This window comes from Balearica regulorum, chromosome 15 (genome assembly GCF_011004875.1).
Source record: "Balearica regulorum gibbericeps isolate bBalReg1 chromosome 15, bBalReg1.pri, whole genome shotgun sequence".
In the NCBI taxonomy this organism is placed as follows: Eukaryota; Metazoa; Chordata; class Aves; order Gruiformes; family Gruidae; genus Balearica; species Balearica regulorum.
The window spans coordinates 8,897,165-8,915,029 of NC_046198.1; the positions used below are offsets into that span (position 1 = coordinate 8,897,165).

Sequence of the window (17,865 nt, forward strand, 5' to 3'; positions counted from 1 at the left end):
CTATGGAAAAACAAATAAAGGTTATCACGGCATCATACTTTAGACCAGAATACTTCCGTCAGCTCCCTTTGCCTCAAAGAACAAATCCTAAACTGAGGCCAGAACTATTCCTCATAGTTTGGGAGGAGGGCCTGTAAATAAGTCTGCAGAGTCTGGGGCAAGTCACTGCTTAGAAGACTGAAGTTTTAGTGAGTTTTAACAAGGACTCTCACTTGCACAGAATGCAACCTTTTTCCTTTTTTTTTTTTTTTAGTGTTTTTTATTTGTTTCTTTCCCCCCCCTTCACCATCTTTGTTAAAAAGTTAAAAATAGAAATTTTTGTTGCTAAAGCATCAGAGAATAGGGCAAAGAAACCATACACACCATAGGTGTGTGATGTGACAACAGCTGGCGTTGGGAAGCCATGGATATCCATGATACTTTCCCAAAACCTTTGACTGTGGCTAAGGCCAGTTTTTTATTGTGTAACAAAGTCATGCAAGCATCCCACATGCAAGTCCACCCTGCTTCCACCCACCCTTGCAGTAAAATTTCCAAGTGCCGAGTTGCTCTTGGATTCTCCCCATTTAAAGTGCCTCTACCTGCGGACCACATGTTCAGACACACTGATGCTGCGGGATCGGAAGGCATCAACTGCAGAGGATTCTTTCAGCTCTTTCACTGGAGGAGAGTTATTCAAGCCTTGCTTTGCATTTTTGGCTAGTCTTAAACTACTAGGTGGAGAAGCACCAAGCCCCAAAAGAGGTCACAGGAAGGGAGTAAATCATTGTAGGGATGTAGGTTGAAAGGTCACAGGTCACAGGGTCAATATTGGGGGATCCCGGAGGGTGATGTAAAATAAAACAAATGCCAAAAAAGGAAAACAAAAATTAAAACGTACAAACAAGCAGAGCTGAAAGCATTAAAAAGACAAACCACATTTTGAAAACAAGATTTTAAACGTGCTACAAAACAAATGAAATTAGTACAAGTTAAAACAAAAAACTGATTGAAATGATAGTTGGAATACTGCGCTGCTAAACAAAGGCAAGAGCACCTGAATGCTAATTTGGTGCAAATTTCTAAAGTCCAAGAAGTTTTGTGCCGTTCAACCACCTCCAGCATTGCCCCAACTCCCCACTTCAGCACGGCTAAAAATCTGACTACTTCCACAGAAACCAGATCCTGTAATGCTTCACCAATACCAGGTAGCAGCACATTTTTCTAAAAGACACAGGAATACATCAGCCGTCTCCACCTCTGTGCCCAAATCTGAGCTTCTACCCTGAATCACAAAACCACCCAGGGCCAGTCAGAGATGCCCCTTAGCTCTGCTTGAGACACTGGGGGAGTCTCATCCCACCTATACGAGACTGATCCATCTCACACTGCACAGGCGGAAGGGCAAGAAGACAAACATCCTCTTGGCTGTTGCTGACTGCGTGATGCTTTTCTGTCAAACAAGCTATCTTATTTCACCTTATTTACAGGTGGCTCGAGGTAACCCACTTTACTTTCAACTGGAACAGAAAGGAAGATAAGTCTTTACACCGCCAGGTGCCAACCACATGTGGGAGATTACAGCAATTAACATCTAAGAGGCAGTTTAATTAGTCACCGCTGAGATGCATGCCTGGTTGAGTACTAATTTGGACATCACAGTTGGTCCTCATCACAGTTCACATCCCCATATATAAAATACAGATACTAATTCAACCCTTCTGGCTCTTTCTAAACATGATTTATTTGCTATCCTCCTTACAGTGAATTATTACACTTCAGAGAGCCACCCGGAAAGGTCAGCATTTCTTTGTCCTTCTCCTCCCAGTGATCTCTGACAGATCATTTTTGACCACAAAAAGGCCAAATGGTGACTGCAGAGAGCACAGGCTCATACTCTGAGATAGTCACCTACACCAACATCATGCCATTCAGCAATCTTGGGAACTGTTGGCATCTTGATCTCTTGGAACACCCAGCACCTCAGCTAAGGCACAGAAATGCTTATTCTTTGGGCTTAAGGAGTGAAAAGCAAGCACACAAGCTTCTCAAGCAAGGAAATGGGTATCTGCTCAAAGCTTATTTCCTCTCTCGCTTGGCCAGAATCCAAGCTCAGACAGACTCAGAGGCAGTGGCATCCTGCCATTCTGGTGTTTCGGGTTGCTGCCTGAGTACAGCCCACACTCCTTAGCAGAGATTTCTGCGGAAAATGATCCAGCAGCATTAGCAAAAGCCTTTAGATACAGTAGTATTCCAACCTGGTAGAATTTAACAGGTTTTTGGAAAAAGGATTAGTTGAAATTCTAATTTGAGAGACGAGTGTCAAAAGGCTTCTCTTTCAAGTTTCTGAATGAAAGAGGAGGAGATGGGAGAGATGAAACACAAAACAGGGTTTACAGCTATAGCATTAGGGCAGGGATGGTGTTTCTTCATTGCAAGATACTCATTGAGCCTTGCAGTTAAAGTAGAGGCACTTTCCCCAGGGTTCAAACGCCACTGTATGCTTACTGAACATTAACACTGAAGCAAGTTAAGTGAACCAATTTAGGTAAGCCCTGCAGGCAAAAGGATGTTAGAAAAACCCTGAATGCCTTCCAAGGACTATTTTCCTATCCCAGCAAACTTTACTTTGAAAGACAGCTGGCAAGATATGTTCTGACATCTAAATACATTAGGCTTTGTTTAAAACTGACAGAATGGCTTCAATATTTTAAAAAAAAAAAAAAAAGCATCAGACCATCCAGATACACCAAAGGCAACTGTCTGCCACCCAGTACACTGTCTTGACAGATAACACTTTGGAAAAACACAGCATTGGCGCTCTCAATTTATACAGCTTGTTAACCACAACAACTTCTCTGGCAATCATTTAAATAGTTGTTACAGATCCATTATCAAAAGGAGTTAACACTATCGATATGAACATGGTAGTCTATTACTCCTGGTATTACCTTTCTCTATTACTTCTGGTAGCACTGTAGTGACACATATCAACCTGAAAGAACTGTTGATTTTCAAAAATTAACAACAAAAAGCCCCACACCTTACTGCAAAGGCTTACAGAACAGCCAGCGATGCCCTCGTATGTACTATCAGACTGTCAGCTTGGTTCTACTCCAGCTTCTTACGAGCCTACGTTTGTCTTTTACCAATCCCATGACCTAAAGAGGTTTACTTTGCTTGCTTAAATGCGCTGTCAGATTTTGGATAACTAGACCCAGCCTCCTTCAGAAAAACACAGGGAAGGGTGTGAGCACTAGAACAGGGAACACAAGACCCTGCTGGAGTCAAATATCATTTACCTTTTTGGCCTCTCATTCAGGCTTGTACTGCGAGCCCTGAAACTGTCCTTCTCAGGCGTGTCATCAAAGGAAAGGAGGACATTTGAGCGCAAACCCTGCCGATTGAGACATACAGATAGCAGTCTGAATGGCTAGGACGTGCAGCTGAAAGATTGTAATCATGAGCCAAGGCACAAGAACTCACAGACAGTTTTGAAAAAGATGATGACGAGAAAAGTAGAATTTTTCTAGCTTTGAACAGAACCTTTAAACTTCTCAAACCAGCTTTTAAGTCATCACTTTAATTATGCACTGTTTGATTCAGTAGTGTCCATTACCTTTGTAATATAGGGGACAAAGTCCTTTCGGAAGGGAAGGCGACACCGAATGAACCACATAGCTATCACATGATGAGCCAGGCAAACGATGTACTGGTTAAACCTAAAATAGCAGAAAGATCTCCACAGAGTTTAATGCAGCATTATGATACCATTCCAGAACTGAACAGGACTTTTCAATCAGAGAAACAGAACTGTTCCTTTACCTACTGTAAGTATAAAGAAAAAAACCTCAAAAGTCCTGTTCAAGAAAAACAGGTATTTTGTCCAAGGTATGTCCTTTCTTCAGAAAAAGCCTGGAGATACCAGAATGAGTAATATCCTATAAATAACCTTGAACCAAGTACTACAAAAAAAGCTTTTCTCATTCTCTTAATTTTACAGATGAGGAAGAAGCACATTTGCTATGAACTTACTTGGAAGGGTTTGTGTATGGTAGGGAGATGGCGAACACACTGGCATACTGCTCTGCTGCAAAGTTCCTGTAGAGGTGAGGCAGCCTTGCTAGAGCTAGAACAGTTCAAGAAGAAAACCAGCACAGGTGAGGTCTGAACACAAACTATCCAATATCACAATTCAGTTTAATTTGAATTGGTTTGTTTCTTCTAAATCAACACCCGACGTGGAAGTTAATGTCATTGTATAATTTAATGCTATTTAATTTATAAGCAGCAAGGTAGAGAAAGCAGCTTCATTATTTCCCATCGCTGTATGGCTGCACTACACAAAGCATGCCTCTTTCTTCAGGGTGTGCAAGTGCTTTAAGTAGAAAACCAGTAACAACCAAGAGATGATCAAACATTTATACCTTAAGGATGGTGCAAGGGCATCACCAAAACCCAAGAAACCCTTACAATGCATTCCATATGACTAACGCAATCAAAATACCCATATTCAGCGCAAACAGTACATTTACAACCACAGAAGATCAAAAGTAGAAGAACGTTACAACTTACTTGAAAGAAATTCTAAGAGAGGGATTGCCATATTGGCTGTAGCAGAAATGTGGGTTAATTTGACTATTAAGACAGGAAGTGCCTTTATGATGATGTCGGGCATCTCAACACTACAGACAGAGAGTGCCACAACGCACTGGTTGGCACAGCGATAAATAAGACCGTGTTCCAGGCAATACACTATTTCACGCTAGAAGAGTAAAAAAAGAAAAAAAAGTCACAACACAGGGAAAAAGAAAACCTCTGATGTACCATCTCCTGACTTCAGTTGGCATTTCAGAATGGCCTGCAAGGTATCACTACTCCAAGGCCTGTATGATGCACATGAATTCTTATCCAAAATGCACTAACACAGAACCCAAAATAATGCTGCATGTATTCGAGGCCAAAATCTTAAGATGGGACTTTAATCAAGCAGACATTTTAGAAATTAATATTTACGTTTCTGATTAAACAGAATTTTTATGTTTATCAGGGTCTTCCAGCAGAAGGCAAAATCACCTGCAAGGGGGACAGGTATGGACGGAGAACAGTGAATCCAACTGACCGGACAATTACTGCTGCACAAAGTGAGCAAAGTATTTTTTCACCCCTGACCCCAGCTGAAATACAGGAGATGCAGCTTTTTGCAGGAGAGAAGGGCACTGTTACCTTGCACTTCAGTCTCCTAATCAGTTAGTATGAAAAAATGCTCTACTATACAGGCTCAGGCCCCATCCCCCCTACACCCTCTTACTTTGCCCATACCTGTTTAGCTTTGTCCAGGTAATTATGATAAGATATTAATGCCGTCAGTACTGGGACTACAGCGAGATGCAAATCCGTGCGAGAAAAGCCTTCTGGGGTACCATGGAGCCTGTCAGTAGTCTTTTTGTCTGTGAGCTGATACAACATATAGTTAAGTTAGAACACCTCACATTAAAAAATACTCTCTAAAAGGCAGTAGACAGGCACTGCCCACAGCTCCCTTTTCACATGTATATATACAGACATAAAGAACACTCATTATTACCTACTTCTGTACCTAAAACAACGCTCATAAAAAGGGAAGGTGAGTGAGGATTGACAACCAGCGTGCTAATCTTCAAAATATTAGACTGAAGAAAAAACCCCACCCACACACCCATCCCCAACCAGCTCTCAAGCAAACTAAGGATCTGGCAGTGGTACATGAGTAGGGTGCACGGCATTACCATGTAGCTCAGTGCAGAGGCCAGGAGGTCTATGTTACAAGGAGAGGTTAAAAATAGCACTTTATAGCGGAGGGATTCAGGTAATTTGTTGAGGACCAACTTCAACACCTTCCAGTCCGTCTCCTGAAAAGAAAGAAAAAGTTAAGGTGGAAGATTTTTGTACGATTTCAGTTCAGTTTGAAAGTAAGACCAATCAAATGAAAGCTTTGCTTAGTTTCCAAAGAGCTGAACTGGTGCTCCCACTGGTGGTTGTAAAGCTGCACAATTACACACAGATTCTGCCCAAGAAGGACGATTTACGCATTGCTTTTCAGACATTATTTAGACACTCTGGAATAAAATTCTCTAGCCAGCTGGTTTAAGTTGACATATTTCACATGAAGATGAAAACTGCCATTAAGAGTGGACATACTTGCTTCAAACACTGCAGAAGGACGCCAAAGACCATTGAGTATGGCAGATGCCCTATCCGAATGGTGGCATTCTGGGAAGGCACACTGGGACTTCCTGAAGGTGGAGAGAGTGTACCAGTAGGCTTTTTCTCAGAAGACCTCTTCTCTGCTTCTCTATAACATGGAAAGGGAGAAAAATATGTAATGTCAAATCAAGATCAGAACATCTTATTCATGTGACCTACAGGGCTACCCTACTTGGTAATCAGTTTAATAACCAAACAACAATATAAATTGCATTTTCAATTAAAAAACCAGAGGATTGCTCAGTAGACGGACAGCAATGAGTCAGTTTGGTCAGGTTAAGGGTCTTTCTATCCAGGCCCCTAGCAAATTTAGAAAGATAACTTTTGGGGTGTGTTACACAAATAACATTAGACAAATCTATAAAATTAAAAATAGCCAGATCTGTACAAATCATGGAATCAAACCTCAGTGTGAAAACTGGTTTCAAGCAGGAGCAGAAATTCCATGTCTAAGATTGAGAGCTCTGTAGGTAAGTGATTTGTAAGAACAATTCATCAATGAGTTATTAGTTGAGGCCATACTAAACTGTAACTACAGACTTGTCTAGCAGCTGATTCAGCAGGATTTGGAAGATTTAGAAAAACTGCAAATTGCTACTGACAGACCCTTAAGCTTGTGCAAAAATAGCAAATAGTCTGGAAAACAGTTTTTGCTTAATGCAATGAGAAACCTACACGAAATCACACAGACAGTAAGGGCTGAACCTCACTGCTCCATCCTTGTTGGAAAGGCCAAGACGGTGCAGGGAGTCAGCTCGAAGCATCAGCAGGAAATCAAATACCTGTAATATAGAAGACACTAGAATCACTCAAAGCCCAAGCCAGTGGAATACTCTCCCACCTCCCCACATGATACTTTTGCAAGTACAGACTAATGGATTTTTAATAGATGCTGTGGCTGTAGAAGGCATCACTTCTGGTGTTACAGTACATATACATACTCCTATTAGCCAACAAACATTTAATTCTACTTCTGGCAAGCCCTAAAGCACACATTCCCCACCTGTCCCTTAAGAATTCCAAAGACAGCATGCAGCTATCAACCTGAAAGCACAGGTTACTGCTCATACCTGCAATCTGATGCTGCTAGCAACAGCAAGGCTGTATGCATATATATAATGGCGTTGGACGTGGTGAATCAGCATCTCATACACCCGCATTGCATGGCTGGAGGGTAAGCTGTAAAGTTTTGTCTGCAGAGGAACAGAAACACAAATCAAAAGGCAGACTGACACTTGTTCAGAAATGCGTATCTGCACCAAGAATTCAAGACAAACACAGCAAAAACTTGTTCCTGAAAGCAAGATGAACACATGGCTCTGGACAGAGCCTCTGCAAAGACTCCAGAGCAACTCTGCTTGGCTCCAGAAGGGCACTAGCTGGAACAAACAGCTCTTCACCACTGTTTAACCATATCTCAGGACACGCTACCCAAACACAACACATCTACTCAAGGTTACGAACCACTCCCTTTCTGCTAGTTGATGAACACATCTGCCCTCCACACATGGAAACTGTGCTCATATTCATTGTACAATGGAAGTTAAGAAAATAAAACATTCAACAGTCATACAGTACCCAAGAGCAAAAGGAACGATCAAAACAAGAGTTCAAATATTAAGTGGATAAAACAAAAGTTGGAATATTTAATAGTGGCAGAACGGTTATCTAAAAAGCCAAGGTCAGCAGAAGACTAGTCTGAAGAAGATGTGTTTAATGCTCTGCGGCATTTACCTGGAGAATTATCAGGAGCCCAAGAACTGCTGTCTTGACATCCTCCAAAGAAGCTGAATACGACAGCAAGTCCCTCTCTTCCAGTTCAGAAGGAGATGAGAGAGAATGTGCAGCCACCTTTTAAAAAGAAAAGCAATACATGGTTTCAATCTGCAACACAACTTTTCTTTATTTCCATCCTGGAAGGTCAGGAAAGACCTTTCAGCAAGTCATCCTTGCTGGAAATTCTGCTACCCTGTCAGGTAGCTTGGATGTGCATTGACAGCATTTCTAAAGCTCTCTTCCACTCTGTGCTTCAGGCTTGCATCCTCCAAAACCCAGCCATTTTATGATATCCCACTGAACCACCCAAGTGGTAACAGTCCTGGGTTCGTCTCCTCAGTTACAGTAAAAGGATCTGGCAAAAGATGAGGTGATTCTACTGAGAGTTGACCACACTCTGACTCACCTTCTCTATGATATCAAGCAAGCTGTTAAAGTGATGTGTGTTGCAGCCTTCAGCCAGGTCTACGAGTAGCTGAGTGGCCAGTTTTCGGACTTGATGGTCTTTATCTTCTGGAATGTGAGCCAGCTGAGAGATCACAACCAAGTTTATCAGCTCTTCCTGCAAGAGGACAGACCTTAATAAGCCTTGACATTTTGCTGTCAGTTGTTCAATCAGCATGTTAAAGAGACAACTAGTTACAAACAAAAGAACACTGATACCAGGCTTGCTCCTGAACTAACTTTTTGGTTCCTTAATCTTTCCTCTTCCATCCAATTATTTCTGTATGCCACCCATCCAAATATTTATGACTTTCATTGAACTTGGATTCAACGCTTTTTTTATATCCAACTAAGGGCAATTAAAAGGCAAGTGTTCCTACAAGCATCCTAAAGAAACATGTCTGTTGTGTGCAACATTTAAAGCACAGTTCGGTGCATTCCGCAGTGGCAGAGAGGACCTGAAGCACACCGTAAAACATGCCTCACAAAAGCCTTTCCCACCCACTTAAGATCTCATATATGATCATCAGAAACAGATAAACACACACCTCATAGAACTGTCTGTTAATACTCAGGACAAAGGACAAGACATCCAGAACTTTAATACGAACAGCACTACGACTTTCGTTCCTAAAATGGGAAAAGCAAATTCAAGATGAATAAAATATAGTTGCTGATATTTAGGGAAGGAGGGAGAAGAGAAAAGGAAAGTAAAATTAAAGTAAACTAAGAAGCTTCTTAAGAGTTAGAACAATAATGTTAGAGATCAACTGAGCCTCCAGTTAATGTCTCTACATACAAAATCATATTCAAGAACAATTGGAAACTGGAATCCCAATTTACTGCTGCTGGAGACCTGTAACTGCAGTTTTCCCATTTCCAATCCAAACTAGGAAGCACATGTCAGAAGAACAAGTGCTCTGGTGAGCAAATTTAAAATCAAATATATGGCACCAAGGAAGAGTTGCTCTTTGGCGGCATTTCACAGATGAGACAGAAGTTTGTTATTGCTGTATGCTGATATCTTAAGAGCACAAGAATACTTTTAGGAGTACCAATTCAAAACCAGATAACTTTAATAGTGGACAACCATATGCAATCCTGATGCTTAACAGGAAAGTCTTGTTTGGTGTCAGAACTACAAAGTGCTGTGGAGTGGAACACATAACTGCCTAAGCTAATTGGAATAGCCCCATCCAATGGAAATAAAGAAAAAAAATCATAACTAACTCAGTGGAAAGTTTTTGTTCTGTTAACCAAAATCCTTTCATGTACTGTGCCCTGGAACTACTATACTTCTTAGCAGTCATTTACTAACATTAGAACTTCAGAAAACAAAATTATCTAACATGAAAAGGTAGCAAGAAACATTTGAAAATGCCTTGTATTCACAAAGTTATGATTTCATACCTGAAGAATCTCTCCATTAACATCTGCAGGTTGTGAATCCAGCCATCTTTGGCAGGATGAATGGATTGAGCTCTGTATGTTATCAAGTTTAATACAGAAGATTCCTTTCACAGAAAGATCAAGAATTTTTTTTTTAGTGTATAAGCAAACACAATATATCCATTCCCTCCACCCCCAAGAATAAGGCTTATATATGTCCTTGCTGTGATTTTTCTGACTACTTGCTATTTTAGGACTCCCAACTTTCAACTGTCCTGAGTAACAAAACAGATTCAACTGGCAACAAAGGAAGACAATAATAAGTAAAGTCTTACTGGTCTCTGATCAGCACATCTTTCCACCAGCTCAAAAAATCTCTCTTCAGAGCCATGGAATTCATTCTGGTCACAGAGTTCTTCTACTGTAGTCAAAAGATCATGTACAATGACCTTAAGTTCTTGGCTCTCCAGGCTCTGAAATAAAGACAAAAACATTCCTAAAAGACTTCCCCTTTACCAGAAAGCGCTAACTTAAATACAAACAGAAAACTCAGTTGAGAAGCACAGTATTGAGAATCGGGCTAAACCTTCATTCAGCTTCAAAGTTCACTAGACCATACAAGTGGGGGATCAATTTGCAAAAATATTTATAGCAAGGTCTTTTGATTGAAAGCACATCAAGACAGGCTCAACACTTACCTGCAGCTGTTGCAGTAATCGCTCCATGATGTCCAAAAGGATATCCCACGTTACAGCTTGCAGCTCCTTCCCATACTTCTTTATTAGACGAGTTATGGACAGAACTATCTCATAAGACACAACTGCATTGGGACATGTCATGGCCTGGAATACAAAGCATTTCAGTCAGTTAACAGTTGCAAAGCAGTGATCAAAAACCCTCTTAAACACGTCTATTAATTAGGAACTTAGCCTGAAGGTCTGAGATAAATATATTCAAGTCTGTACACACAAAGGGCAAAGAACCATTTTATAAAGTGCAGTTATGCACTCTTGCAAACAGCTGTAGATCAGTTGTCAAATACAGTCCCACCTTACAGAGCAGACACATGAGGTTAAAGTTAGTAATTCCTGCTTGATGCACTTGGATGAGAAAATTTTAAGACAGCTCTGAGGCTGTCTCTGAAGTCACCGTCCCTAACTTTTTGTACCACACACTGGAAAGCAAAAACCTTAAGTACCAACAGTGTAGATATTTGATAAAAAGAATTCAGACTTCGCTTTTCTGGCCAACAAAGATATTCCAGAAGAAGGCCTCAGCTTCCAACTTAGATCCTCTGTTGTTTTACTGTTTCCCCATGCTTCCCCCCATACCCAATTGCTGTCTCTCGTCTTTCAGGCATACAAAGATCTCTGGTGTAGGGGATCGCATTTCTGTTCTAACTTTGTACACGTCCAGATGTATACCTGATTAAAAGGTTCCTCCAGCATCCCATCCTACCTTGAGGAATGAAGGCAGCACTGAAGTTGGGGAATTCTTGAGTGAATTGAGGCGATGAGCACCCCACAGAGCCATCCCAACAAAGAACACAGCTCCCCTCAGCAGCGCTGCATCTGCCATGTAAGCTCTAAGAACAGATGGAAGGAAAGTCTTAGATCACACAACAGTTATTATAGCGTATAAGAGTTAATAGGAATATACACTGTCACAACAGGAATTCCCAGCTGTTATACATGAGCTTTGCACAGCAATTTACAAACATTAAAAGTAGAAAATCATTTAGTACAACTTTAAACAAAGGAAAATTAAATTCAGAAAAGCCAAAAAACGAGCACTGCAGCAGCATAACTAGGAAGGGAATTCATTTCTCAGCATCAGAACCTTCAGCTTGTTTTACTGAGGTCAGTGACTCCCTGTCTATCTCAACAGGACCTCTACTGAAATCCTTGGGTTTTGTTAGATACTCCTTCTTTACCTGTCTTCCATGATCCTGCACATGTTGTAGATGGCACTGTGTCCCAAATGAGTTCCCAAAAGGTTGCGCATAAGCTGCAAATTCAAAGAGAACATTTAAATATCCTATTGTTAAAACACTCATTAGCCTAAATATGCAGTTAGCTGGCTGATCATGCCCGCTTATGGTAAGTAAATGTGTCCAGCCATTTCCATGCCACAACAGAAGCCTGTCACATCAGCTGCAAGGAAACTATGGGTAAATTCAATGGACATGACAGGACTTACATTAACAATGTGCTGATCCCTTAATACTTGAAACAATTTTTAATTTACTCTTAAAACCAAACTGAAATTTGTGGCAGATGTGCACAAGCACATCTGACACTTCATCCATGAAGCCAAAAGAGGGAACTCATTAAAAAATAAAACTACAAGAAAGTTCTGACCTTCCAGCATGGCTCGCAGAGCTCCTTCACATTGATGGTACGGCACAAAGTGATGATAAATACTGGCAGGTTCTCTGATGGCAGACAGTTATAGCAAACAACTGCATCTAGGACTTGCAAGGAAATCTTTCGGAAAGAGAAAGACAAAATGTTATACACTTCTCTAGGAATAAAGCAAGTAGGTCAAATGCTAACCTGGCAGACCCAGGAAATCTTCTGCAAGTCAAAGGGATACAGATATGTCTTTTTTTTTCTCTTTAAATCATTGCAACATGGAAAGTAAACCATAAAAAGCACTGCTGAAAAATTATCAGATTTATCAATGCTCTGTTTGTTTTAGAATAAAATTATTATTGGTGTACAAGATCCAATGGCTTACAAATACTTCATAACATGGTATTAACTCTCTTGTAAGATGAGAATAAATTGAGAAGAGTCTGATGATCTGATTTTCATTGTAAAAGTTACAGTTTCAAAGAATTTCAAAGAACTCTAAAGTACTAAGAGACACTCAAATTACTGACCTCTATGTCCACCGATGATGAAGTCTGAATGCACAAGAGGCATATCTTGCTGTTAGGAAAGAATATTTAATTATAATTGTTTGCTTAATGTGACTTCAGGCAAATTATAAAGAGCTAAAACAGACATTGTTTTATAACATAAAATTGGCATGTTATTTTATTCATCATTCCCCTTACTGTGGCATTGTTGATAACACTACTAGAGACGCTGAACACTACAACCACTTTTATAAAGTTAGCTTTAAGTTGCACTTAAATGCGGCTCAGTATGCCTGCATTAACACAATAGCAGACACCTTTTGTGAGACTAAGCAATGCAACCAGGTCCATCACATGAAATGGGGAAAGCACATGCAGTTAAACTAAAACAGATCTGAACACTGTAAGAACTGAAAATCAAATATTTGTCAGAAATGTCAGGTGTGGCCTGGAACGAAACAGATCCAGATCAGATGAAAAAGATTCCACTTCTCTGTATATCAATCTGCAACTTTCTCCTGTAATATACCAAGAATAAGCATGCAGGATTTCAAAAAACCCAACTTACTGGACCATGTCAGCTACATAGTCTTCCAGATAGCAGCTATTGAATTTCACCAGGTTCACTAAAACCAGAAGGAACTCAGAAGACAAACCAACATCCATCCATTGTAGTACAAAGTCAGCTAAAGAAGGAAAATAAATTGTTACAATATGCTTTCTACCCAGAAGTGTTATCTCATATCACTGAATGCCTGTCCCTTGACTTATTCCCACCAAATTGAAGAGAGGTAGAGACAATACTCACCTAGCTCTTCTTCTAAGTAGGTGATGTATCGTCCATTCTCTGTTAGAGCCTTGAACACTTCAAGCCGTTCATGCAAGTCTTCATTGGAGGGATAGTCCTTAATAACCTTAAAAAAATGTGCTCTGAGGATCCCTAATCTCTCACCCTTAAAAAAAAAAAAAAGAAAAAAAAGAAAGGAGGGGATAGGAATAACAGTGTCACTAATGAAAAAAGACAGTTAAGACCTGGACCTTATCAAGGTCCATAATAGTAATCTTCATGCTTGAAACTATTTTCTTTTCCTACAGGCTATGAAAGTCTCCTGAAAATACCTGCAGCCTCTACTGGCTACTGACGATGGCTCAGGTCTTCTCAATCTGTCACGTTATTTGTCTTTTTAATTGCAGTTAAGTGCCTCAGGGCTGGAGGCATTTTTTCCAGCAACACACAGGCAGCATCCAATACACAACGTAATCCATGGAAACTGCAACTGACAGCACTGCCAGTAGACACTTAAAAAAAGCCAAGCCAACAAACCAGAATCACTGCTTATTCTTTTCCTGAGCATTTACCCCTACTTTTTCAGAATACTGAAAACTAGAACTTTGGTCTGATACAGTCTTACATTTACATAGCACATTGTGAAATCTGAAGAATTCATAGTATGCTTAACTTGGCCAGGCTAGAAAAGTATCTCATACAGAACTTCTTGCATACTTGACATGCTGAAACATCAAAACCAGCTGCAGACTAGGACTAAAAGGTCTGGGCAAAGACCATATAAAATTTGCTGTACTATGCTGAACTTAACACAAAGTATTTCCTCTTTTTCAAGAACACTGCCCCCAAACAGAAAAGTTTTCTATGAGTTATATGAAAAGTTTTGCTATGAAGTCAAACCAAGGCTTAAATTTAAATGCTGCCTCTTCCCATTTACTAGGCACAACCAAAATAAGACTCATGGGAAGTTGTAGAGAAGAGCCACCCAATATTTTTCATGTTCTTACTCTGAACAAACCCTAGTTTAAGTGTAGTGTTTCTTCTACAGTTTGTTTGTTTTCACCTGTCCTTGAACAATTGACTTTAGCAGATGAAGAACAGCATGTCTGGCTTCGACGGGGCGCTCTGGCTGGAGCATATCAGCTACCACTTTCCATATTGCTTCCACTGCATGCTGAAATCAAACATAGGGGACAAGCAGTAGTAGGAAAGTTAAGCTGCTTCTAGGATTTTTACCCAGTTGGTCAGTTATTAATTATGGCAAGTTAATGAACAAGATCTCCAGGGACTTCATGTCCAGCATTCTCTTTTCTGAGGGATGCTCTCACCTGCCCGGTCATAAACTCAGATGAACCACATGAGAGACACCAAATCCCATCCTACGTGACAACTTGCACCCCAGTAACTGAAGTTCTTCATTCACACTTACTTCAGTGTGAACATTTATGCAGAAACCTTCACCCAAACACAAGGTGAGTTTAAAACCAATTCGAGGTTGCTTATTAACAAGACAGAAGGAACTAGGCAACACCTCTTTCTACAGGATTAGCATCATCTCCTGTGAATCATTCCGAACAGGCCTGAATATTCGCAGCAATCTTCTTCCATTCAGTTCAGGAAGCCCATCATCTATGTCCTCTCTGCTCCACAGTTGGTAGGTTGGACTACACTAATTTCCTTGGTACATGAGCCATCCTTTTACACATTTGGACAGCACAAAACAGCTTCTGGGATTACCAATTTTAAAAAGCAGTCTAAAATACAGGAGACTCTTGCAATAGGTTAGCAACTGTTGCTTAAATTTTCATCCTTCCAATATACACTGAACACTTTGAAACTTACCTCTTCAATTTTTTTTGTTTTTGCCACTTCGCAAATTTGACTGATTGCTCGTATCCTGTTACTTAATCCACATTCTATGCTCAGTTCCTGGAAAGAAATGTAGAAATAAGCTAACAGTTTATCTTACTAGAAACACTTATTAATTTCTCAAAGGGGATCATGAACCACTGAAAAAAATTACAAATTACACATTTGTCCAAAATGATCTAACCATTAGTCATCACTGGAGCTTTTCAGGAATTTCTCCAAAAACTTTTTTCCATTAGCAAATGATTTGTCAAGACTAGAACTTTCACAGAACTGGAGCCAAGCAGCTTTTCACCTCCAGGACAGAACATCTCATTTCCTTCAGAAAAGTTAGGAACTCACTGGCTGTGGCACTTGCCCAGTTCACAGGAGAAGGGCAGAGAAAGGAGGGATGTTCAGTCCAGTTCCCCAGCCTTGCAGCAAGTAAGAGCTTGGCTGCTCCAGCACAGATGGGAAGGGATTCTGGTCTCCTCCTCCCTTTTATGCATTTTCCTCTCTGTGTGCCAACTATTCTGCTTATAGACTTGCTGGACCAATTGCTGGAATAAATTATTTTTATTTAATTTTCACAAAACTGTAAGCTTTTCACAAAATAGAAACAGTTTCCAGCTTGCGCTAACTGCCACCACATAAACTTCATCAAGCTCACACTACGAAGAGCAACATATTTTTGAAGAAACACTCTGTGACTCAACAGAACAGAGGACACCACCATCCTATCAAATATCTCAAAACTATTTAAACACTGAATAACTAAACCGCTGTAACTTCAAAGGTGAGTTTTACATTCTTATTTACATTTCACTAGAGAATGAATTGAGAGATAAAGTAAAAAGGCATGATTGGAGAGGGAATGAATGGCAAAACAGAAAGGAGAATGAGCAAGCCCTCTTTCAGATCCTCTCAGCTCAGGTAATCCAGACCCAATCCCCAACTTTACTATGGTCAGTTCTCACACCTTGAGTATTTCTGCAGTGATGATAAACTCTGTTTGCTTGCCCTCTGATGACTTTGAACTTCCCCGGGATGTTCCCAGCCCCAGGAGATTCCTGAACTTCTCCTTCAGTCCCGAATCCTTGCTCTGAGGCTTTGCCATTGCTGACAAGCAAGCAGCACTGAGGCCCTGCAAATACAGAATAGGGTTTCTGTTAAGGCAGACCCAAGGGGAATCTTTAAGCAAGAAAACACCAGTAACGGCCGTCACAATGTGGCTTTTACAAACAGCTCTGGTGCCTCAAGCTGTTTCAAACAAGGAAGCAGCCCAATGCTGAGGACAGTGAGGAGTCCACACGCATGAGGAGCCTGTGCTGCTCCTGCCTTCAGCACCTGCATCCTGCGGCTAGCCGAGGAACGGGGAGCTCACGGTTACCATTCTCTGAGAGCTCCGAGTGCCCAGCACCACCACAGCCTGCATAGAGCAACCACCATTTTAAAACCCCTGAGCTGATTTCTGAAGTATAAATACACAGACACACACTTTTTGGCGGGTGTGAGCTGAAGTACTTGTTCCCAGCCCAGAAGTAATGGACAGGCACACAGCACTGTAAAGCAGCTGCTGAAAGTGGCTAGACATGAGGAAGGACTTAGGAATCTGAGCCTTTGAACATCCAAATGCTGCCATGGCAAGGAGAAAGAGGGGGAGCGAGAACAAGTACACCCATTACAGCAACGGCACACCGACAGCAACATCCATCAGAAGCTGTCTCCCCAGCCAGCCCCAACCCGCTGCCCCTCGGGGCCCCCCGCACACAGCTCAGAGCAGGACACCCGCTCCTGGCCTGCTGGCGCACCCCAGCACCCTGCCCTCGGCCACGTTCCCACACAAACCCGGCACCCCCCTGGCTATGTTCCCCCCCCCCCCGGCTATGCCCCATGCTCCCACGGACACGCCACAGCCTTCCCCACGCCCCGGGCACACGCCACAGCAATCCCTTGTGCTCCCCGGGGACCCGCCACAGGCCCTGCCCCAGCAGCCCAGGGGACACGCTGCTGCCCCCGGCCCAGGGGACATGCCATGCCCCCCCCCATCACCAGGGGACACACGGCAGCCCCCAGCCCACCGCCCCAGGGGACACACCGCAGCCCCTAAGACACCCCAGAACAGGCAGAGCGTTCCCCCCATGCCCCCCCCACAGCCGGACCACACCACAAACCCCCCCGCCAGCACCCCGGCACATGCCACAACCCCTCAGGGACGCACAACGGGGCACACGCCACAGGCCCCCCAACACGCTCCGGCTCCCTGACAGGGGACACCCGGGGACACCCCCAAGCCGGGGGCAGCCCCACACACACACCCCCGGGGCACGGCAAGGCCCCGCCTCCCGCTAGGCCCCGCCAGGCCCCTGCGCACCGCCGGCCCGAGCACCGCTCCCCCGCCCGGACAACGGGGCCGCCGCTCACCCCCTCCCTCCTCCCCTCCCTCATTCACTCACCCGCCGACCCCCCGGTCCCGGCGGCCCCGGCCCGCGCCCCGCTCCGCGCCGGCCCCCCGCCCCCCGCCCCGCGTCCC

The 17,865-nt window shown here is 42.4% G+C and overlaps 1 protein-coding gene across 7 annotated transcripts in view; it reads right to left on the bottom strand.

Moving 5' to 3' along the window:
- The window catches only part of TSC2 (TSC complex subunit 2), a 33,789-nt gene extending 17,313 nt beyond the window's left edge, over positions 1-16,476 (bottom strand). For 3 of the 7 annotated variants that reach the window (XM_075767340.1, XM_075767336.1, XM_075767334.1), the window contains exons 1-25: positions 16,312-16,476; positions 15,327-15,413; positions 14,548-14,658; positions 13,506-13,650; positions 13,266-13,383; positions 12,719-12,767; positions 12,195-12,320; positions 11,768-11,841; positions 11,293-11,419; positions 10,533-10,676; positions 10,170-10,307; positions 9,856-9,959; positions 8,994-9,075; positions 8,408-8,563; positions 7,960-8,076; positions 7,296-7,418; positions 6,901-7,007; positions 6,160-6,313; positions 5,748-5,870; positions 5,302-5,436; positions 4,555-4,744; positions 4,015-4,108; positions 3,599-3,701; positions 3,282-3,376; positions 582-713 (exon numbers count right to left, since the gene is read on the bottom strand). In XM_075767340.1, coding sequence (XP_075623455.1) covers positions 582-713; positions 3,282-3,376; positions 3,599-3,701; positions 4,015-4,108; positions 4,555-4,744; positions 5,302-5,436; positions 5,748-5,870; positions 6,160-6,313; positions 6,901-7,007; positions 7,296-7,418; positions 7,960-8,076; positions 8,408-8,563; positions 8,994-9,075; positions 9,856-9,959; positions 10,170-10,307; positions 10,533-10,676; positions 11,293-11,419; positions 11,768-11,841; positions 12,195-12,320; positions 12,719-12,767; positions 13,266-13,383; positions 13,506-13,650; positions 14,548-14,658; positions 15,327-15,413; positions 16,312-16,449 — 2,972 coding nt within the window. In that variant the 5' untranslated portion in view covers positions 16,450-16,476. The remainder of the gene's footprint in view (positions 1-581; positions 714-3,281; positions 3,377-3,598; positions 3,702-4,014; positions 4,109-4,554; positions 4,745-5,301; positions 5,437-5,747; positions 5,871-6,159; positions 6,314-6,900; positions 7,008-7,295; positions 7,419-7,959; positions 8,077-8,407; positions 8,564-8,993; positions 9,076-9,855; positions 9,960-10,169; positions 10,308-10,532; positions 10,677-11,292; positions 11,420-11,767; positions 11,842-12,194; positions 12,321-12,718; positions 12,768-13,265; positions 13,384-13,505; positions 13,651-14,547; positions 14,659-15,326; positions 15,414-16,311) is intronic. The other 4 variants (XM_075767337.1, XM_075767335.1, XM_075767339.1 and 1 more) reach the window with 2 other exon arrangements.
- Between the last annotated feature and the right edge of the window lie 1,389 nt (positions 16,477-17,865).